Source organism: Camelus bactrianus, chromosome 10 (genome assembly GCF_048773025.1).
Source record: "Camelus bactrianus isolate YW-2024 breed Bactrian camel chromosome 10, ASM4877302v1, whole genome shotgun sequence".
NCBI classification, from domain to species: Eukaryota; Metazoa; Chordata; class Mammalia; order Artiodactyla; family Camelidae; genus Camelus; species Camelus bactrianus.
Genome location: NC_133548.1, coordinates 7,204,049 through 7,226,082, shown reverse-complemented (window position 1 = coordinate 7,226,082; position 22,034 = coordinate 7,204,049). Strand labels below are relative to the sequence as shown.

Below are 22,034 nucleotides of genomic sequence, written 5' to 3'. Positions count from 1 at the left end.
ACATGACAGGCATGTGCACACGTGCGTGGAAGGTCATGATGATGAATGAAATTGTGGCCGTTTACTGGGCTCATGACAAATACATCAGAGAGAGTAAAGTTCACAGAATGCTCAGCACAGAGCCAGGCTCACAGTAGGTACACAGCACAGGCAGACCTTGGAGATACTGTGGGTTCAATTCCAGATCACCTCAGCAAAGTGAATATTGCAATAGAGTAAGTCACATGGGTTTTTTGTTTCCCCATTACACTATACTGTAGGCTATTAAGTGTGCAACAGCATCATGTCTAAAAAAGGCACATACTTTAATTTTAAAATACTTTATTGCTAAAAAAAATGCTAACCATCATTGGACAATGCGGGGTTGCCACAAACCTTCAATTTGAAAAAAAGAACAGTGTGAAGCACAATAAAACAAAGTATGCCTGTCAATACAGTTGTTACTATTATTATTGTCACCCTAATTATCTCTCCTAGTCCCCAAAAGAACTCCATGAGGTGGGTATGAGGGCCCCCGTTTTACAGATGAGGAAACTGAGGCTCACGGATTGGCAGAGCTGAGCCCAGGTGGCCTCACTCTCACTCCACTCCACCTTGTTAACCATCAGAGATGGCTTTGGAAGGGAAGGCAAGGTGCCATGCACATGTCAGATTATTTGTTGAATGAGTCTCTGAGAGCTGTAGCCCCACCTGTGTGGACGGGTCCAGGCCGGGAGCCGCCCCAGCAGATGGAGCAGCAGAATGGGTGGCATGTGCTCACACTGTCAGTCAGGGTGTCCCCATGAGGACTGGGAATGAGTGAACAGCATGGCTCTGACACCAGGCAGGGGTAGGGTCCTGTGTGTGAGGATCAGTGCTGGGATTGGGGTGCCTGGACATGGGCAGTTTCTGAGGAAGGCCAGGTGTGGCTGAGTGCTGGACCAGACCGGGAGGGACTGTGGTCGTGCACACAAAGGCCGGGGACAAAGTGCTTACGGCTGAGATGAGACGGTGGTGGTGAATGATGAGTTGGGGAGGTGGGTGGGGGTTGGTCTGTCTGGGAAGGGAGGATGTGTCCCAGGGAGCGCAGGTACATTGGAAGAGTACAGGTGTGCCTGAGACAGCCATGTGGATCTGTGGAGGTGACTGGCTGGATGGGGGTGCTGTGTCTATCTGAGGGTGAGGGCTGAGCACGCAGTGTTGTGGCTCTGGGGGCATGTAGGAGCCCTGTGTGTGTCATGTACAGGAGATCAGGGTGCCTGGGGGAGGTCTCTGAGGCAGGCAGTGAGGTGGCTGTCTCTCTGGGCGGGGAGTGTAGGCGGTGTGCTGCCGGGAGGTGTATTGTGTACGCAGGTGCGTGTGCCTGTGTAGGTGTGTGTCTGGGTGGGTGCCACCGAGTGTATGTATCAGTGTCAGGTTGTCTGTGTCACTGGCAAGGGCAGGCAGAAGGGAGCAACTAGACCTGGATAGAGACTGAGGGCCTGGAGGGAAAAGAGGTCTCCAACAGCCCCTCCGGAGCCCAGCCCCCTCCCCTCAGGAACCCAGAGTGTGGAGTCAGCCCAGGCAGAGAAGCCAGAAAAAGGCAGGAGAGGCCCGGGCTGCTGGAGAGAACTCCCCAGCCACCCTGTGACCTCCGGCCTCTGCCTGTCGGTCAGTCCCGCCCACCCCTGTGGATCTGAGAACAGGACCAGTCTGATAACAACTCCTCTAGCAGGAATGAAGGAACCCCCAGTCAGACTCCTCCCCTGCCCCCAGAAAGATCCAGCCCAGCCTCGAATGCCAGTCTCCCGTAGGTAGGAGTTAGAGACCTGAGTGGCTGAAGCATCCACAAAAGAGAAGGCCTTACAGTTAACAGATCAGCCAATCTCCCTCCTTTCTTTCTTCCTCTGTCTTCCTTCTCTCTTTCTACTTCTCTGGCAGAACACAGAGAATCCAAAGCCCTCAAGTCTACCCTCCCCACAAAGGAATACACAGAAGCTGGGAAAGTGGACAGAGGGAGGGTCAGGAATGAATGGGAAGTCCTCACCCACCAGACCCCACCCCCTAACATAAAAAACAGAGGTGTATGGAAGCCCCAAGCCAGTCAAGAGGACCAGAGACACAAGACCCACACCCTAAGATTAATTTCATCACCCCAGGTCTGGACAGCTTCCCCCTTCACCTCCAGCACCAAGACACAGCCCCCTCCCAGCCTTTGCTGGTTCAATGAGGCACCAACTACCGTCACCTAGGAATCAGGTGTGAGTTGAGAGTAAAGAATACAACAGCCCCCCAAAGCCAATTTTGCCTCCAAGGGCCCATCAAGGCTTCAAGGGCTCATACCCCAGCCCAGATAACCCAGGGCAGGTGGCTCCTTCAGCTGGGGAGGAGGCTGGGACGTGAGGAGTGGCCCCTTCTTGTCTGGGGTGGGAGAGCAAGTCCAGGGCCCTGCGGCTTCCTCTCCCTGCAGCACTCTCTGACCATAACCCTGTCGCCGCCCCCGGCGCATTCCCACCCCAGCACAGCCCCCTCCTACGGATTTCCCAGTCTCCCTCTCTCATCACCCCCAACCTTCCCCCGCAAGCTTCCGTGCCTCTCCCTCAGGCCCCCCTATCTTTCCCGCTCTCCACCAGCACAGACCCATCTCTGCCTCCAGCACCTTGGCACCTTCCCCTCTGCTCCCTCCCAATAACCTCCTCTCCTCTTGGCTCCCATCCCCCAGTAAAGCCTGGTCCTCTGTGGTGCCCCCCATTATAGAGCCCTTGGCCTGGCCCCTGCTCCCTGCCTTGCCACTCCTTTCCCCTCTACAGCCCCCTCTCCTTCTCCCACGAAGCCCAGTTTCTCGCTGGTTTCTCCCCTGCAGACCCTTCAGAGCACAGCAGCTTCCCAGCCCCTCTGGCTGAGCACTGCTTCCAGCCCTTGGGGCTAGCATAGGCTGGGGACCCTCCTTCAGAGCCTCCCTCACAGCTCTCCAGATGACCCTCCTTCTTGCCCCATTCCTTCCCCTCAACAACCCTCCCTCCCACCCCTCTCCACTCACCCCAGCTCAGGGCCAGTGCCTCTTCCACAGGGAGCCTCCGACCCCCAACCCTTCCAATCCCTTAGCCGCCTTGCTGTCACCCAGCCAGCCCTCTCAGCGAGGCAGCGCCCCCGCCCCCAATCTATCTTTCCTGCCTCCCTTGCCCCTCCAGTCGCTCCCCTCCCCCGATAGGCTCCCGCCCCCCGCCCGTCTCAGCCGCAGCCACCCCCCCAACCGCGTACCTGGTTCTGGGGGCGCCAGGAACTGAAGGGTGGGGATCAGATCCCCTAGGCTGCCCCGTCTCCGGCGGGTGGTAGAGCCAAGGCCAGCGGTGCCGGCCGCCTCGCGCCTCTCTCGCTCCCCGTCGTGTCCTCGCCCGCCTGCCGGTCCGCCCGCCCCGCCGCGGTGCCGCTCGGAGGAGGATGCTCCGCGAGTCAGGGCGGCTGCTCCCGCCGCCGCATCCCTGCAACACCGACTGACGGCAGCATCAGCACCAGTGCCCGCCCCCCAGACCCGTGCATTGGACCACGCTGCGCTAACGGACGAGCTGCGCAGCCAATGTGAAGGCGCAGGAGCCGCCAGTCCCGCTGCTCCACAGGCCCACCTCCTCCCCCGCGAAGGACCCAGGCGTCCCAGCCTCAGGGCATCCGAGCCTCTTCCCAGCTTCTCGCGGTCCTTAACCCTCGCACCCAGGCCCTCAACCAGGCAGGCCCCCAACCCAACCCCAGTGCCTTTTCCGGAAACCCAGGCATTCTAGTCCCTCGTCCTCAGGTCCTGCATCCCCCAGCCGGCGGGCCCATGTGGCAGTGCCCAGGGCTAGTGTGAGCCGAAGAGAAGACTGTGGGCCCAGACTTTGGGCACCGAGGGAGCAGGACCGGTGCGGGGACCCGGGCCGCAGCGCCCTCTGCTGGCTACGCCCAGGGGCTGGCCCGGGCTACTCGGAGCCTAGGGAAGGGGGACTCCTCCCGCAGCTGCTGGGGGCCTTTTCCAGCCCTTGCCCGGCTTCCGCCTCCCACCTCCCAAGGGCCCACTGGCTGCCCCTAGAACTGAGGAAGGAGGGTCTTTGCTGGGAAAAGGACGGAGGCAGTGGGGGAGGAAAAGGCAGAGATGGGGAGAGGTAGACCTAGGGGCTTGGGGTTTCCCAGCCCTGCTTCAAGGGAATCCCAGAGTTTGAAGCCTGATTCCCAGTCCAGCCTGGAACTCTGGACTGGGATAGGAGTAGGTTTCGAGGCAAGGGCGTGGCTACACACTGCCCAGACCACTGAAGGGAGGCTGGCAGCAGCTCCTTCTCTGTTCTCCAACACCTAACAAAGAGTTTCTGAGTGAATGTGGTGCTGGGGTGAAGGTCTTCCCTATGAGGGCATCTGCATCACTGTGTGTGGGTATGAGTGTGGAAGGAAGGTGACCCCCTCACTCACTCAGCCAACCCAAGGTGTACCTGGAACCTAGCATGTGTACCACAGAGTTGGACACTGGGTTTCTGAATGAGGCAATGTGTATGTGTGTGTGTGTGTGTGTGTGAGAGAGAGAGAAAGAGAGAGAGATACCATTCTGCCAGCTCACTCCAGGACCCTGATTTCTGTTGCATGGTCTGTGATCTGCACAGCAGGTAGTAGTTGGAGCTTCCTTAGCCAGAGGCAACATGCAAGAACACTCACATTTGACCACTAATGCATGCATGGGCACTCGGGGGTGTACTCAGAGCCATGCACACCTATCCATGTGCACACAGGCACTCCCAAAGGGACATACAGGAACACCTGCAGAAATGCCCCTCTATGGTACAACACCCACAGGAGGCACATGATTGCTCAAGAAGGTACACACACAGGTGCCTACACACTTGGAGGCAAATGCATGTCCAGGGGAACAAGTGCACACAGAGGAGCTGCCCACCAGGTCATCCTGTCCCCTTGAGGCACTTTGCACAGAGTGATCCATTACTGAGTAGATGAGTGGGGGCACCTCTCCACCAGGGGTCTCTCTCCCCAGCCTGTGAGGGGGTGAGAGGGGGACCCAGGCTGTAGAACCTTGGGGGTTGGAAAGAGAGACCCCTGAGCCAGGTTCCAGACTTGGGAGACCTACTCTGACCTTGGAGAGACCCTCAGGATGGCCCCACCAAGGCCACGAGAGGAGCCAGAGAATGGGAACTGTTGAGTCAGGGCCTGTGGATGGAAAACTGCCCCTCTGACCCCAGAGCCCACTGCCCTGCCCAACACCTACTGCTGCTCTCCCTATGCCTACACTCACACACAGTCACACACACACTCTCTCTCTCTCTCTCTCTCTCACACACACACACACACACAGACTTGCCTAGCCAAGCACAGGGCATAGATGGGCAGACAAAACAGGTACAGTGACTCACAGAGGCTGTCTCTCAGACCCTTATGAATGGGTGTGGGAAGGGGGTGGGGGGAGGGCAAGGGCAGGGAGATGTAAGAGGTGAGCCCTTGTCTCAGGTTCCCATCCCCAGCCCCCTGGGCCACCTTTGCCTATCAAGGGCAGGAAAGGTCACCTGGCAGCTGCTTCACCTCCCTGCCCCTTCCCCAGCTACAGGGATGTCTCCCCCTCCCAGGTCCAAGGTTCAGACTGCCCGATGGAGTTGGGGCCCACCATTTCAAGACACCCACCCCCAACAGGAACCCACCCAATGTGGCCCTTCTCCCATGCGCAGTCCAGTGAGGAAACACACTGGAGGGGAAATGCAGCAAATACAGCGTGCGTGCCCATGCACACACATGCACACATGCACCCAATGTGAAACTCATCCACCATATTCACACAGGCAACCATGAAAAGGCAGTCACACGTCACCCTCCTGGGTGGAGCGGACCTGGGCACGCATATGCAGAGACACACTGGGAAGAGGCCAGGCTGGGGCTGGGGCTGGGGGGCGGCAGGGAGAGGAGCCGGCCAGGCTGCAGGGATGGAGGCAGCGCGGGAGGCAGCACAGGGAGCGAGCTGCTCTTCACAACACAATCGCCGTCTGTTGTTATAGCAACTCAGCCCCCAAATCGTGAAACGGATATTACAGCCTGGAGAGGGGGAAGGGCAGGAGGGGGCCAGGACAAAAGGAGGGGCAGTGCAGGGTACCCAATGGGGGACAGGGCTGGGGGGCCCAAAGGGAGCAGAGCTATAGCTGAGAAGTAACAGGGTGGGAGGAGGAGGTACCCCAAATGAGGAGTAGAGGGAGGTTCTCCAAGGGAAATATGGGCATGGGGCCAAGGAACCTTGAGGGGCTGAGGCCACTGCCAAGTCCTCAGATATTGTGCCTTGCAGGTGATAGCTGGAGTGCTCAGGCCTCCACCCTCAGAACAACCCTCAGTTGCTATAGGACGCGCCCTAGCTTAGGGCAGGGGTGGGAGGGCAGGGAGATAGCTCCCACTCTCAGATTGCTGTCGAGAGTTTCCTGACCCCAAGGGCAGCCTGGCCCGATTTCAGAAACTTTCAAGGACCCCACCACCAGTCCACCCTCCTCACCCAGACCAGCTTTAGAAGTGGCCTTAGCTTTCTTCAGGTAGTGGTGACCCCCAAAACCTCCATGCTGCAAACTCGGGAGGGAAAAGCTGTGTTGGGAGAGGCTGCCGGAGGCTGAGAGTAGGATCAATATGCATTTCCTCTGGAAGTCACTGTCCTTCCGGCTGGCAGCAGCACCAGGCCAGGAGGCTGCAAGCCCAAGGAGTGTGGCCCCCACCTCCCTCCTTCCCCCACAGCCAGCCAGCACTCTGGGCTGTCCTCTCCCTCCCATGATTCTCTGTAGTGAGCTCCCCATAGCTGGAAGTATTCAAGCAGAGGCTGAAAGGCCACCTGTCAAGCAAGGGAATTTCGGCTGTGGGCTGAAGGCTATGGTTACACATGACCACTGGGTTCAGCAATTCTAGTTTCAAGTTTTAGACCCCCCGCAAGATACTGGACTTCTGGAAATTCTAGACCCTCCCCCAAATTCTCTGTTCCAAGGTTTCCTGGTTCTAATGCTCTGTCCCCCAGGATTCAATTCCCCTCAAGATTCCAGACACATGAGATTCCAGATCTCCCAAGACTCTCTGACCATCAAGTTTTAGACTCGATGACTCTAATCCCTGTGATTATGGCCCTCTGCCCACCACGAGGATTCTAGGCGCTGATGGTCCAGGTTAATTACACGGGCCTTTTTATTCCATCTGGAAGATACAAATATTCACAAGAATCTGTACAACCTTAGGGACACCAGCCCTGGCCCCGCCCTCAGCTGCATGCCACCCTCACACCCACCCCCCAGCCCCAGCCTGCTGCCTCAGCACCCCGGGCTCCCTGCTCTGGTCCAAGTCTCTTCTCCAAGGCAGGCAGAAGTGCTTGATCCAGTCACAGCTGGGAAGAGAAAAACAGATGTTGTGAGGAAGACCCGCTCTCCCAAATGTAGGAGTCCGCCTGGCCTGGGCCATTTGGACAGAGCACCCATTTCCCAGATTCCCCCAGGGGCCCCAGTCCTGCGTGAGGAGGCTCTGGCACAGGCTGTGGGAGGACTCACCATCAATTACAAGTGGATGTCAAACACACCGTCCTCCACCGTCTGAACCTCCTCCTCTCGGATCCCTGCAGGGAGGGAGGTTGCAGGGCCAACTCCTGGGTCCCTGTGCCCTCAACAGCCCTTCTCCCACTCACTGGAGGCACCCTGCCCCGTCCCAGAAGCAGATGCATCCACCAAAAATCAATTCACTGAATGACCAAACAGCCCAATTTTTGAGGCTCTAAGTTTTCATTTTGCCACAGCTTTTCTGCAGCCACAGATTTGTCAGTGCAGTTTGCTTAAATGTCAATTTTGTATGTGTTTCACATTTTAGACCCTAGCACTTCTGGAAGGCTCGATGCAAATGGTTTTATCTTTTCTACTTTTGAGGACTTATGCCCATCTGAATGGTTGTGATCAACTGCCTTAGACCCCAGTTTACCATGGTTGCTCAGAGTGTTCTTAGCAAAATAATCATTTCAGGAATTGTCATTCAGAAAACTGACCTAAAATCACCACTGACCCCAAGAGAGCCACTGGGAGATTTGATGGGAAAGGGACTTTTCTCAGAACAGTCTCAAAAGCAACCAAAAAGGAAAACATGAGCAAATGACTCACAAAACTCCCCCATCAATCCATTTTCAATCCTCCTAACAAAATAAGAGTGCAAACTGAATCCTGCAGCCTCTTTCACTTTTACTCTTTATATATTAGTCTTTCTCTTTCGCAGCCTCGAGGGTTGAGGGCTCCCTGGTCATCCTCTGGCACCCCTACTTATCCAACCCTTCTTCATCACCCCACCAAAATAAGAGAATTACAAAGCCTGGAATGGTTTCCATCCTGGAGAAGTTAATACTTTGCCACAACGGCCCCACCTCCCGCCCTCCACATGCCAGTACAGAACAAGACCCCCTCTTACCTGGAGGCCGGGAGCCTCGCCTGCCAGGGCGGGGCAGGGAAAAACTGAAGGCGCGATGGTGGGTGTGTGTGGGTGAGGGTGAGGGTGCAGACCCCTCCAGACTCACACTCTGTGCCCGGCGTCAGCACTCGACTGACAGGTGATCCTTGCACTGCTTATGGCAGTTCACACCACAGGCTGGGGAGGCAGATGGGAAGCCCAGCCAGGACCATTGGTCAGAACACCCTCCATCCCATCCTGTAGGCCTGCACCTCTCCCAGGGTCCCTTTGCTCCTGGGTAGCTGCCCCACCAAAACAAGAGCCTCCTTTCAAAGTGCTCTCTTCATCCTACTTGCCAGTATGTGCCCTCTTCAAAGTTCCCTGATCCTGGGCAGCTGCCCTACCAAAATAAAATCCCTGTTAAAGGCTACTCCCTTCACATCAATCAGCATGCCTCTCTAGCTCTAAGGTACTCCTTGGCAACTGCCCCACCAAAATAAGAATCTCCACCCAGACAGTAACTCCTCCCCCAAAAACTCAGCCAAGCAGCCCTGCCACTCCATCTCACCTCGGCATTTGAGGCCCTGCTTGTAGATGCCCAGGATCTGAAATAGAGGAGGGGGCCGTAGTAGTAGGGGTAGGGATTTAGAGGTGATGACTCCACTTCTTCCTTCACCAGGGCAGGGACTGGAACTGACCCTTTCTGGGGCCTTAGGGCCCCTCAGAGATTGGCTCAGAACAACAAAAAAGAGGCAGGTGGAATTAGGCTTGCCTGGGCTGAGGCGGCTCCGGCGGGGGCGGGGCCAGACGGGTGGGCGGGGCATGGTTGGTTGGGGCAGGTGCTAAAGGAGTGTGGCTTGGGCGGGGGCTCACCAGGGCCTTGCAGTGGCGGCAGGCGACCGGGCGCAAGGAGTTGCTCTCCTGAAAGTTGTGTACGAAGCCCATGCGGCCGCCCAGCACAGAGCTGGAGCGCAGGAAGTAGGAGACCATCTCCTCCCTGCTGATGCAGCCATCCCTGTCCAGGGAAGGGGAGCGCCTCAGCTCTGGGGGCCTCCCTGGGACCACCCACCACCAGCCTAATCCATCCTACTGGGAAAACCCCCTACCCAATAACAGATCCTCACTGACTCCTGATTTTGGATCCCTGGTGCCGAGAGAAGAAAGAGCACTAGCCTTGGAGTCAGGCAGATACAGTAGCAGCTACTAACTAGTTGTGTGGTCTGGGGCAAGCCACTTTCCCTGGGTTTCCTCCCTGGAAAAATGGGGATCATAATTCCTGCCCTGCCCACTTCACAGACCTGGTGTGTAAACTAAAATTGCTCTGCACTTTCCCATGGGATTATCAGCCTTTGATTCCCAAAGTGAGCTCTGCAGGACGCTAGTCGGGAGCCCTGAGAACTAAGAGACCTCGGAGGATTTGGGGGACCAGTTAAGTTTGGAAAAAAACACACCCATCTCACTCCTTCATAATCCTGCCATAAAGACACTCGTAATCAGGTTTTCCCACATAATCGGGGGCTTCCCACAGAGCCCCATTTTCACCTACTAACATATTTTAGGGAACAAGTGGACATGTGCTCTGGAGACAGAATTCAGTTCAAATTTGCGCTCCACGACTTCCTGGCTGTGTGGCATCAGGCTAGTCAGTCTCCCTGTGCCTCAGTTTCCTCTTCTATAAATGGGGACAACGGTAGTTCCTGTAGCTCCAAGGGGTTTTGTAGGGACTAAATGAAACAGTGCACGTGAAGCACTGACAACAGTGTCTGTGTATTTAATAGGTCCTGGACCACCTGGGAGGTATTTCCATCAGGGTTAGCCCTTGTCAGAAACTCCTGCCCATTGTATTTGGGTGACCTGTCAAATCAATGGCAGATTGAAACAACTGACCATTAAAAAAAATATAAACCTAGACTCCTCCTTCATACTGTGCATGAAAACTAAATTCCCACTGAACTGAGAACACGAATGTAAAAAAATAAAATTCTCATCGTATCTGAAAAGATATAAGAGAATAATTTTGTAATCTTGAGGGGATGAAGACCTTTCTATACAGAACACAAATCCGAGAAGCCATAAAGGAAAAGACGGACATACTGAGCACACATTTTTTAAAAACTTTATATGGAAAAGGACAACATAAATGACAGACTGGGAGAAAATATTTGCAAACATATTCAACATCAAGGGTTAATATCCCTTAACAGAGATTCTAGAAATCAATGAGAAAAAGACAAACCCAGTGGAATCGTGGACAAAGAACACAAATAGGCAACTAACAGAAGACATATAAGTGGCTGAAAGACATATGAAAAGATATCCTACCCCCACAAATACTAAGGAAGAGCAGATTTCACCAAGATACCACTTGCCAATGAGACTGGCAAAATTGTTAAGCTTATTATAGCATCCACTGTTGGCAAGGAAGCTGGGAAATGGGCACTCGTTCCCTGCTGATGGGGGTGCAAGCTGGCACAACCTTGCCTGAGGTCACTTTGGCAGTCTCTCTCCTAATTTAGAATGCGCATATCTTTTGATCCAATTATCCCACTTCTAGGAATTTCTCCTACAGAAATAGTGGCCTGAGTGCATTGGTACAACGATGTTCACAGCAGCATGGTGTATATTAATAGCGAAAAACTGGGAACAGTTTACACGTCCACCAGCAGGAGAATGGTGAGGGAAATGATGGCCCAGCCATACAGTGTAATACTCTGCAGCTGTTCTAAAGAATGAAGTGGCCCGGAAAGATGTCCATGATAAAGGTTTAAGTGGAAAACAAAAGCAAAAAACAAAACAAAACAAAAAAACAAAACACAAGATGTGCAGGTCTGTCAAGACAATGATCTCAAAATAAAAACAAACAAAACCCTAAAAACCCTACTGCCACAAATACCTAGATGCTGGTTAAAAGATGTCAAAAATTATTTCAAGTGCATAGGTGAGTTTGCAAGAAATGGAAACCCCCAAGTTGCAGAAACAAAATGAGATCTTCAGACTGAGGCAGTGAGTTGGAGCCTGATGGCTACGGCTACCCCGGAGCCAGGTGCTGGGTTTTGATACCCAACCAGGGGCTGAGCACGAGGCCTGGGGCCTGCAGGAAGTGGGGAGTTGCAGCTGAGATGTCTGTGTGAAGCTGGGTCATTGAAGGCCTGCAAGGGCTGCACTCTCACTAAAAGGTGACCCGGAAAAAAATCCGCCCCACTTAGGGAGGTGACATGGAACTCTGTTTCCAACTCAGAGAAAACCCAGTTTTCAATGCTTTGTTGTCAACTCTGGGAGGAGAAACAAAGCAACTACAATGAACGCCAGGGGCAGAACTAGATTTATACTATAATCCTATTTGTCCATGAAACAGACAGAGACCAATTCTCTATCAATTTGCAACATGCATGAAAAAAAGACTGGAAGGATGCAGGCATTGCCAAGCCAGTAACGGCTAACAGCTAACAGTGTTACTAATGACAACCTCTAATCAGGAAAGGAGGGAGGGAACTTTCACTTCTTACCTTACATACTTTGTTCATATAAATCTATTTTACTACCCGGATTTTTTTTACTACGGATTTTTATATGGAAAAAATACCCAGATTTTTGAAATCTGGATAACATTAAACAGTGAATCGACCTGGAATGGACTATAAATTTTGATTGGAATTTTGTCTGCTCAGCAAAACCGGGGGATGAACATGGCTGCAGGGGGCAGGTTTAACCTACTTCAGAGAACCAGCTGTTCGTCCAAATTGGCAGCATGTGAATTGTTGATAAGCAAATGGGTGCTGCTAATTGCAGGCCTTTCTTATCTATTCATTAAAACAGGCTACCCAGGAGGTCGACTTGCCCGCACTTTTTGCCAGCCGTGAGTTCCACAAAGAAAATGGCATTTATGTAGCAGCAGTCCTCAGGCCACACTCTTTGCAAGATTCAGGTGGAACCCCCTCCCCTGGCCTCATTGGTCTGAATAAGTGGGGTAACCCTGTGCCTCCGCAGCTGGCAGCCTCCCCGAAAATAAGAGCCCCTCCTCACATTGGTGGCTTCCTCAGCCAAGATCATCTGGTTCAATGGCCTCATCTTGCATGGGAGGAAACCAAAACCCAAGGGGAAGTGAGCCTGCCTTCCCTCTCCCCCTGCCCCTAGTCCTCCTCACTGGTTCTGGTCGAGGTCCCCAAAGGCGCTGAGATAAGGAAAGTTCCCACGGATGATCTGGAACTCTTCCTGTGAGATGTGGCCGTCCCCATCAACGTCGAAGTTCCGAAACACAGACTGGAGTACACAGAGGGACAGATGGGGGCAGGGAGAAGACAAGGCGCGTGCGCCTCATCCTGCCCACATTCCCAGTCCAAGTTCTGGAGGGGAGTTTATATGTGGGCAGCTATCTGTCTCCCCCACCACCTCCCTCCTCCATACCCCCATCCTAAACCCCGCCATCAGCTAAGCCCCATGTCTTCTGGAGACTGAGTGTTAGCCCTTGAACATGGCACTAGTGGTGGCTCCCAGGGCAGTGTCCTGGCAAAACCAGCCTTGACCGACCACTATAGACCTGTCCCCTCATCCCTCAGATTCCAGAGCTGGCTGCATGGAGTCTCACCTCCACCATCTTCTCGATGTGCTCCAACATGATCGCCTGATCCAGCTTGGGTTTGGCAGCTGAGGTCCACTCCTCCAGCACTGGGGGCCGGGGAGGCGGGGTGCAGCTTGTGGGGCTGGTTGGCTGTGGGGATGGTCAAGCCTGAGTGAGGGCCAGAGAGAACCCAGGGACCAGGGGAGGTAAGAGGGGAAGCCCTGGGGAGAAGGAAGCCTGCTCAACAAGCAGGATGGATATGGTAGCCTCTACTCCTGGGATTCTCAAGAGGGCAGGGGTGGGGGAGGAAGAGGACGCACAGTGGGTAAGCAGGGATTCTCTCCCTCACCGAGGACTTGGAGCGCGGTTCCCGCTGCAGGGACAGCTGGTAGAGCTCATCCTCCGTCTGATACTGATCCAAAGACACCTGGGACACAGGGGTCTGATCACATGCACTGACCCCTGCTGCTCTCAGGAACCCACTGCCCAGAACCCCGAGCCACAGGTCCACTTCAAGGTCATAGCCCAGCCCTGAGTCTGGTCCAGAAGCTAAACTCAGGACAAAGGCCAGCTTAGAATACACACCAGCAACCATACGCCAGCCTTGCACACAGACCAGAATCCATAACTTGGCCCCAAACCTTGAGCACAATGAACTGCCAAGATCTCAGCCAAGAATCGGGGTCACATCCCAGCTGAGAGCTCTGAAATTCACCCCCAACATAGACCCCAACCCAGCATCCAGACCCCAGCTCAGATTGTAATCCTGATCCCAGTCCAGAGCCTAGAAACAGGTAAGACTTCACATCAAACCTTAAAATCTAAGGCTTGGTCCAATGACTAGAACCTAGTCCAGATCTGGACTAGAACCCAACTCCTTACTCTAGAGCTCAAAACTAAGTCCAAGGCCAAGCTCAGAACCTCAGAGTTCAGGGTCACGTTTAGAAACCATTCCTGTACCCAGAATCCAGAGTTTAACCCCCAAACCTTGAATACAACACGTTACTTGGAACTTAACTCAGGGCTCCGGCTCAGCCTCCAGCCCACATGCCAGCCTTGGGCCGACAGCCCCATCTGAAGCCTGGAACCCATCTCAGAGTTCACCCAAACCCGGGGGCCCAGGCTGGGTCTCAATTCCTTGACCAGAACTGAGAACCCAAGGCCAAGCCCACAGCCTCATGTAAACTTAGGACCAGGTGTGGCTATCAACCCCGGGGCCCGGCTCCTCACCGTGAGCAGGCTCAGCAGATCGGGGTTGGCCTTCACTGGAGGCTGAAAGCTGGTCACCATGGCCAGCTCCTCCAGGATGCTGAAGAGTTGCTTCATCTTGGCCCCGTTAAGTCTGGTCCGGGCGGGGTCTAGCCAGTCAGGCAGTGCCAGCTGCAGAGCCACCAGGTCCTTGAGGTGCACACCCAGGATGGGGAAGCGGAAACCGACACAGGCTGCAAGCCGGCGCCGGTAGTTACCATAGTTGCCAGTGGCCGTCACTAGTTCTGTCAGACCTTCCCAGAGCTAGGGGGCAAAGGGCATAGGGTCAGCCCCACACATCGTGTATCATCGGCTCAACTACCCTCCCCTCCTCAGCCCTGGAAAGTGGGAGAAGATGAGATGGTTGAAGAGTCAGGGATGGGTGAAGGGTCAAAAGCCTCCCTCACTGTCCCCCAATGCTGGTGCCCTCAGCCCCCAGGGAATCCTAATTCATAGCTCATGAGTTTAAAGGAATACCCCTGTCAAATCCCACACCCCTACACCAGTCCTGGGCACAGATTCTCATCAACGTTTAACAGGACAAAGGGGAGGAGGGTATAGCTTAAGTGGTAGAGAGCATGCTTAGCATACACAAGGTCCTGGGTTCAATCCCCAGCAACACCTCTAAAAATAAATAAGTAAATTTAAATACCTCCCCTCCAAAACAAATTAATAAATTTTACAGGACAAGAAATTGAGGCTCAGGGAGGCAAAGCAGCAGAGGACAATGATTTATAAGAATGTTCTTAGCTGTGTCATTCGTAACAACCCAAACTGGAAAACCCCCAAGTGTTCCGCAGTTAAGGAGATACATAAATTGGGGTGGATTTACAATAAAATATTATATAGCAATGGAAACGAATGAACAATTGCTCCACATAACAGAATGAAAGAACAAAAGAAGCAGGATATAGAATAACATGTACAACATGATTTCATTCAGAGAAAATTCAAAAATAGGCAACCAAAAGCCCAAATCGTTTTGGGATGCATACCTAGGTGGTAAAGCTATCAAGAAAAGCAAGTTCAGCATCGTTATGAAAGTCATGACATTGTCAACTCTGCTGGGGAGGAGTTATGCTCTAAGGTGCTGGGAGCTCTGGGGGCTGGCAATGCTCTACTTCTTGACCCGAGTAGTGGTTACACAGGTGTTTTCTTGATCATTTTTTTTAACTCTATGTATGTTTTATATACTTTTCTATATGTACGTCACCTGACATGTTTTTAAAAAATAAAATACAAGGAGCAGGAAACGAGGAAAGCACGAGCTTTGAAGGCTGATCTGTGAGGCCCCACACTGCCACTTGCACTGTGCAACCTGGGAAGGATTTAACCCCTCTGAGCCTCAGTTTCCCTATCAGCCAAATGAAGACGGGGTGCCCAGCCCTCAGCGCTGCTGGGAGTTCCCAGTCAGGCCAGACCTGGGAAGGCTGGCCCCAGGGCTTGACCAGGCTCTCCCTCAGACCCCCTAGTCTCAGGCACCTTGATGGTCTCTGGACTAACGTGGCTGTGCGTCTCCTTGAGGCGAGAGATGGAGCTGTGGCTCAGACCCCCGACTACCGCCATCAGCGTGTTGAAATTCTGCAGTTTCAGGAGTTTCTGGCAGGGTGTAAACAGGGAGAGAAGAGGCAGTGAGTTACTAAGTGGCCCCAGAATTTGGCCCAGCTTTCCTGGAGTTCTGGCAGTGGGTTAGTGGAAAGGAGGGACTCTGGCAGGAGGCAACTGGGAATCTTGGGGCCGGGGGAGGGGCAGGCACCTCTGCCACATGGACGAAGTGTGTGATGACCAGGGCCCGCTGCGGGGCTGTGGGCTTGCTGAGAATCATGAGCTGCACCCACTGCGAGACACTGTTGAAGAGAGAGATGAATCGCTCCAGGACGGGGTTGTCCACAGTGCAGCCATGAGTCACGAAACTGTGATAGTCCTGGAACTGGGGGCAGGAGCTGCCTCAGGATCCTGTGGCCCCTCCTCTCACCAATGGCCACTCCTCACCCTCCAGCTGCCCCTTGGTGGTTACACCAAAACCCCAGACCCACCCTGTGACCTCGCCTGCCCCAGGGACCCTGCTTCTCCTGGGACCCCCTCCCCAGCCCACACGCAAGCCCTAACCAAAGGCCCTTGAACCGCACCAAGATCTTGCAGAAGGAGCGATACTCCAAGTAGGTGAGATGCTCCGCTAGCTCCAAGGGCTCCAGGTGGTCAAACAACAGGGACATCTTGCGCTTTTTCTGTTCCACAGGGTTCCGCTGGGTCACCTGCCGCTTCCACTTGTAGGTGGGGCTGGGGGCGGGGCAGGGATAATAAGTCCTTTGCTGGAGATGCCCTACCCCTCGGGGTCCCACACTCACTCCACTCAAGCTGACTTCGAGACACTGTGCAGAACACAAAATGTCCCCAGTCCCAGCAACTCCTGCAATCTCCCCTTCATCATGCATTCAACACATGTTTATGGGAGACGTACTCTGTGCCAGGCACTGTGCTAGGCGCTGGGGGTACAGAGATGAGCAAGACACGGTTCCTGCTCCCGAGGAGCTCACAGTCTACTGAGGGAGACAGACACAGAAACAAACAATCATAAAACATGTGGCACGCGTACAGAGGTCTTTGCACAGGGGTCTGCACAAAGCACCATGGAGGAACAGAGGCCGAATGACAAATTCTGCCCTGGAAGAGCCCACAGACACTCTACACTTGAGCTGAGTCTTGGTAACATGTAGGAGGAGGCAAGGGGATGTGAGCAGAGCGCCATGAGGGGAAAGGATGCAGGGGCTGCAGAATGGTGAGTGGACCTGTGTAGCTGCTGGATGAGAAGACTGGTATGGGTGGTGGGCTGTGGAAGATGAGGCAGGAACAAGACTGTGAAAGGCCTTCATCCCCAGCCAAGGTGGTCTGAAGGAAGGAGGCAGCCATAGAAGGTTTTTAAGCAAGAGTGACATGACCCTCACTCATTCAATTCAACAAACATTTATTAAGTGCAGATGGTGTAAGATGCTGAGTGCCCTTCCTAGCCCTCCGAGCTCCCCCTACGCACACGCTCTCAATGTCGATGAGGCTGCTGTGCCGGCGGTTCCCTTCTTGGTCTAGCAGAGCCTTCAGCTCCTTGATCTGCTCAGCGAGCTCGGGATTCAAATCAAACTCCGCTGGGAATGCTGAGATCCAGTACCTGGTGGAGGTTCAGAGTCACACAAAGCTGCCCTTCTCCCACCATCCCCTGGGATTGTAGTTCTCCAAAGAGAAGGAAGACCCTCAATACCTGCCTCCCTTCATCCAGCTCTTTCTTTCCCCACCCACATTGGGTGGATCAGAAAACAGGGACCAGGCTAGGACCAGGAAGGGGCAAGCCTGTGGCCGCACTCACACCAAGAACAGAGCCAGGGTTCAAACCCACATGACCAACTTCCAGAAGTACTCTTTCCACTCCTTCAGGCCAGTCGGAAGCCTGAGAGAAGGGAGCAGAGGATGGGACAGAGCCCTAAGAGGAAGACTCACCTGACCAGATGGCATGTTTTCACCTGCAGCGAACTGGAGTTTTCCTTCCGGGATTGTTGGTAGGTGAAGGGGAGTTAAGGAAATCAAGGATGGGACCTTACTCTTGAAATGGAGGCAGGGGATGGGATCCGAGTTCTGGGGGGAGGCTGAGGGTAGGGCCATGCTGGGGGTGGGATCTGGACCAACAGTCAGAAGCTCTGGAAAGGGGCTGACCGCAAAGGTGAGGCGCGAGCTTTGGGGAGGGTGCATGTGTGGGAGGGGAACTAGGTTCTGGGAGAGGCTGAGAGCAGGATCTGGGTTCTGGGAGAGAGGCAAGAGGCCAGACCCAGGCTGGGAGTAAGGACAGGTCCTAGACTGTAGGGAGGAGGAGGGCAAGGCCTAGTTTGGGGAGCGAGCCGGGGGCGGAGCCTAAGTCCCGAGGGGGAGGAAAGGGGCGGAGCCTGGGCCAATCCTGACTTCTGGGACGTAGGAGGAGCTCTAGGAGCGAAGCCCATCCTCTGCCTGGGCTGGGCAAGGGGACTCGCTCCTGGACTCTGGACTGCAGGGCCCTTGGCGAGGTCCGCGAAGGATATATGTGGAGCAGTTTTGCCGCCAGCTGAGAGGAAGGGATGTACCAGGGGTGCATCATGAGGAACATGCGCACCAGCTGCGGGTCTCGCACCTTCCCGGAGTCATCTAACTCCGCGGGGTCAAGAAGAAGAGGGTTGATCTTTGGTCCCGTAGCTGTGGTCCCTAAACCCTACTCCAAAGCCCGCCGGGTATCTGGGCCCCGGCCACCTCCTGCTTAAACCAGGAGGCAGATTATAAAGAAAAAGTAGATGGGGAGAGAGGTAAGGCAGGATCCGAGGAGCTGGAGGAACGGAGCTTCTGAGTCGGGCCGTAGTCCGGAGGGGAACCAGCTGGGGCGGAAGGAGCCTGGGTTCCCCCGGGGGGGGGTCAAGAATCCAGAGGTCATTTCCTGAGTGCTTGGGGAAAAGGGCACCCCTTCACCAGATAAGCCTCCCCCCATCAGCCGGAAACAGTTCCCAGGCCGGAGATAGCGAGTTCCTCCGGATCCTCGGGGAGACAGATAATGCTCCTCCTGTGTCAGAGTCTGGGGACCCCCTCCCTCCCTTCAACACTGGCATACTAGGCAAGGGGAGGGGAAACATTTTATCTTTCTGCAGGGTGTGGATCTCTCTACCCTGCGATGAAGAAGAGACTTTCGCTAAACAGGCTGCAGCATGCAGAGATCTGCCCTGGGAGGCAAGAGCCCGGGTTCAGGCTCCTGACTAGGCTCAGGCTGGGTGTGTCCTCCCGTGTCACTCACCGAAGGCTTCGATGCAACCGCGCAGCAGCTCCTCTACCGTGCAGCCCTTGTCCAGGTCTAGGGTGCCCGCCATGGCCGCCGGCGTGGGTAGGCTGGGCCAAGCTGTGCTCCGGGAGCCTCCCACGGGGTTCAGACCGGACCTCTGTCCCGGGAGAGGCAGAGCGAGAGTCGGGTGAGGCGCGCGCCGGGGGAGCTGCCCCACGGGCAGAAACTGGGCGGGGCGGGCACGCCCCCTACTGGGCAGGGGAGGAGTCGTCCACTGCGGCCACTCCCGGGGTTAAACGGTCTGGCCCAGGATGGTGCAACCCACCAGTTGTGAAATGAACAGGCCGAAAAGCTTCCGGCCCACCCTTGGAGTCGCGGGAGGGCTGAGGGACTCCTCGGGGATGGAGACGAGCCAGGACTCCGGGGGCCGGTTAGTGTCCCAGCCCCGTCTCCCAGTAGGCCCGTTTCTTCTCACGTCCTCTCCCCAGAGGCACCTGCAGCACCCCTCAGCTCGCTTCTGCATCCCTCCCGCTTCCCCCCCTCCACAGCCTCCCTTCCCCCGCAGGGTTATTTTGGGAACCCAGAGCCTGAGGGGACCTTGGAGGAATTTCTCCCTGGGATGAGATGGGGGAGGAACCCAGGCGTCCTGCCCGCGTCGCCCCCTTCTGAGCTCCTGGGGAGAGGAGGCGGGGCTGTGGCAGCCCCCAGGGGCCTGCCCTTGGGGAGGCAAGCTGGAGTGTAGAGGAACATTCCTGGGAAGGAGGAGGCGGTAGTCCGCTGCGCCCCCCCCCCCACAGAGGCGTCAGCGGGAAGCCTGCGCCTGGGAATCGCGGGCTCCCAAGCCACCTCCTCCGTGAAGGCCCCAAGGGTCCCGGCTCAGCCCTTCCGCAGGCCATCTTCATCCCCAGCCCCGGCTTCTAACCTAGGCCCTCATACTGCACAGTCGAACCGAGTGCACACACAGGCAGGCGGTCCACGCTCGGGCACAGAGTAGGTTGCCCAGAAGGGGGCGCTAGCGCCCCGGGGGGTGGCGTGGAGAGTGCCTGTAGGACTCCACCAGTAACTCCAGTCACCAGCGGGGTCATACGCACCTCTTCAAGGACAGACACTCATCCTACCCCTGAGGCCAGGGACCCATATTGGGGTGCAAGAGTGCCTGATGCTCACCCACAGCTGGGCCTCAGGCAATTACCTCCCATCCTCCCTTTCACACACACACAATGGCACCCACACCCCTCGCACACCTGCAGCAAGGAACCCTCAGGCACACATACTCAGCTCTCTACCCCAGAATGCAAACCCGCTGAAGGGGCTGGCTTCCGGACCTGCTGTTCACTAGAGCCAGGCCATCCTGGAGTTCCGCGGCCACAGAGGCGCTGACATCCGCACACGTGTGCACACACGCAAGACAGTGCACCTACACGCATGTACAATCTCCCACACATTAACACACCCCGTGGGTGCGCACACACGCCCATTCCGCCCCCGCCCCCTTCATCTGCGGTCTAGGGCCAACCCTGAGTCTCCAGCGCCCTCACAGTCCTCATCCCCAGACGCTGGCAGTGCCTTGCCCCAAGGAAGATACCCTGCCCCTACACATACTCCCTTGGGCTGGGGGTGGGGAGTGGGGGCTCCTCTATGGAGTTCTCTGGCGGACTTTTCCTAGGAGCCACCCAGACCCATCGCTGCCTGGCTCTGCCGCTTCCTCGCTGTGTGACCTTGAGAGTCACTTGGCCTCTCAGAACCTCAATTTTCTCATCTGTCAAATGGGGGGGGTCTGCAGGGAGAGGTCCTGTTGAGACGTGACTAGGAAGACCCGGGTGTGCCGCGGATGCCGCCCCCTCCCGCGATTGTCCGGGGGCTTCAGCTCTCTTGGCAGGTCCCTCCCACCCCCTACCCTGGCCACAGACTCCCCATCCGCCGCCCCCAGCCCGCCTGCTCCTCCCTCGGGGGCCCCTAGGGGCCGAGCCTCCACTGCCCGGTTCCCCGCCCGCGCTCTCTCACTCACACTTGGGACCCGCGGCAAGGAACCCGCACCCGGCCCGGCTGGCGCCACCTCCGTGCGCTCCCGCCCGCCGACCTCGCTGCGGCTGCGGCTCCCGCCCGCTCTCCGCGCCACGGCCCCTCTCCCAGCCGCCCCGCCCCCGCGCCGCGGCCGCCCCCTCCCCTCCCCGCCCCTCCCGCCCCAGCGCCAGTCTCCGCACCGCCGACTACGCCTCCCCCACTGGGGGCTCCCTCTAGCCCCGCACGCGGCGGTCCCTGCGGCAGCTTAACCCCTCCCCTGCCGCGCCGCGCGGGAGCCCAGGGGCGCGGGCGGGGGGCTGCGCCATGGGCCGCGTGGAGGGTAGGTGAGCGGAGGTCAGGCCTCGCGGGACGTGGAGTGGGGAACTAAATCAAGGGTCCTCTCCCCCCACCCCAGACACCCCTAGGCCCCCCTCCCTGCCTGGTGTTGGGCAGAGGAAGCCGGGAGGGGCAGGAAGCGGACTGCGGTGGGGAAGGGGCGCCCCGCCCAGCCCCCGGCCCGGGTTCCTGTTTTTGAGACAAACCGTTCCCACGGGGCTAACCCGGCCCGGGGCCGGGCGTCTTCCTGCGGGCAGCGTGGGGCACAGGCCTGGTGAAGATTGGGGGCGTGGGGACAGCGGGTCCTTGTGATAGCCTGGGGGAGGGGCTAGGACAAAACAGGAGCGTTTGGGGGAGAGGGGCTTGTGGGGAGAGAGGAATGAAAACTCTGCTACCTGGAGCGGGGACCTCGATGTCTGAGGATGTTGGGGAAAGCTCCAGTTCACACAGGAGGGACTGGAGCCCCGCAAGCCTGGCTCCCCATTGGGCCAGATAGAAAGGGGCACTGCAAGCGACGGGTGGGTTCTCCGCAGCTAGGAGACGAGCCTAGATGCCTGAGCCCCAGGCAGGGAGGAACTTGGGAGGGGCAGCCGCAGGCGGTTGGGGTCCCACAAGCCGGGCCTAGGGGAGCCGGTAACCCGTTTCCGGCCTTTCAGGTTCAAACACACTCACTGTGAAACCACTGGCCTCAAATAAGCCTTCTGAGGCTTGCCCCTCCCTGCCCCTGGGCTGGAGAGGCAG

The 22,034-nt window shown here is 56.2% G+C and overlaps 2 protein-coding genes across 3 annotated transcripts in view; both read right to left on the bottom strand.

The window, feature by feature from the left end:
* NRXN2 (neurexin 2) overlaps nt 1-3,461 on the bottom strand; it is a 106,458-nt gene extending 102,997 nt beyond the window's left edge. The window contains exon 1 of the mRNA XM_074371803.1: nt 3,220-3,461. The gene's annotated coding sequence lies outside the window, so the exon portion shown is untranslated. The remainder of the gene's footprint in view (nt 1-3,219) is intronic.
* Nucleotides 3,462-7,113: 3,652 nt separating this feature from the next.
* RASGRP2 (RAS guanyl releasing protein 2) lies at nt 7,114-20,857 on the bottom strand. Of its 2 annotated transcripts, XM_010957090.3 has the most exons (17): nt 20,279-20,855; nt 18,969-19,110; nt 18,232-18,334; nt 17,660-17,722; nt 17,202-17,333; nt 16,300-16,450; nt 15,927-16,100; nt 15,653-15,769; nt 14,153-14,434; nt 13,272-13,349; nt 12,950-13,072; nt 12,509-12,624; nt 9,238-9,379; nt 8,933-8,969; nt 8,386-8,562; nt 7,488-7,552; nt 7,114-7,327 (listed from the first exon to the last, which is right to left on the bottom strand). In XM_010957090.3, exons 1-15 carry the CDS (start codon nt 20,429-20,431, stop codon nt 8,507-8,509), a joined length of 1,869 nt encoding a protein of 622 aa, XP_010955392.2. In that variant the 5' UTR covers nt 20,432-20,855; the 3' UTR covers nt 7,114-7,327; nt 7,488-7,552; nt 8,386-8,506. The 2 variants fall into 2 exon arrangements, with proteins under 2 accessions (XP_010955392.2, XP_010955393.1); XM_010957091.3 differs by lacking the exons at nt 7,114-7,327; nt 7,488-7,552; nt 8,386-8,562 and adding an exon at nt 8,569-8,764 and having other exon boundaries at nt 20,279-20,857.
* Nucleotides 20,858-22,034: the final 1,177 nt, after the last annotated feature.

What these genes read in the sequence shown, in the direction of transcription:
- RASGRP2 (XM_010957090.3), bottom strand. Translation starts at nt 20,431, where the DNA reads ATGGGCGTGTGTGCGCACCCACGGGGTGTGTTAATGTGTGGGAGATTG. An exon ending in CTCATCGACATTGAGAGCGT is followed by an intron (nt 16,451 to 17,201) that starts GTGCGTAGGGGG and finishes CCCCGCCCCCAG; the next exon opens with CCCCACCTACAAGTGGAAGC. An exon ending in ACATCGAGAAGATGGTGGAG is followed by an intron (nt 12,625 to 12,949) that starts GTGAGACTCCAT and finishes TGTGTACTCCAG; the next exon opens with TCTGTGTTTCGGAACTTCGA.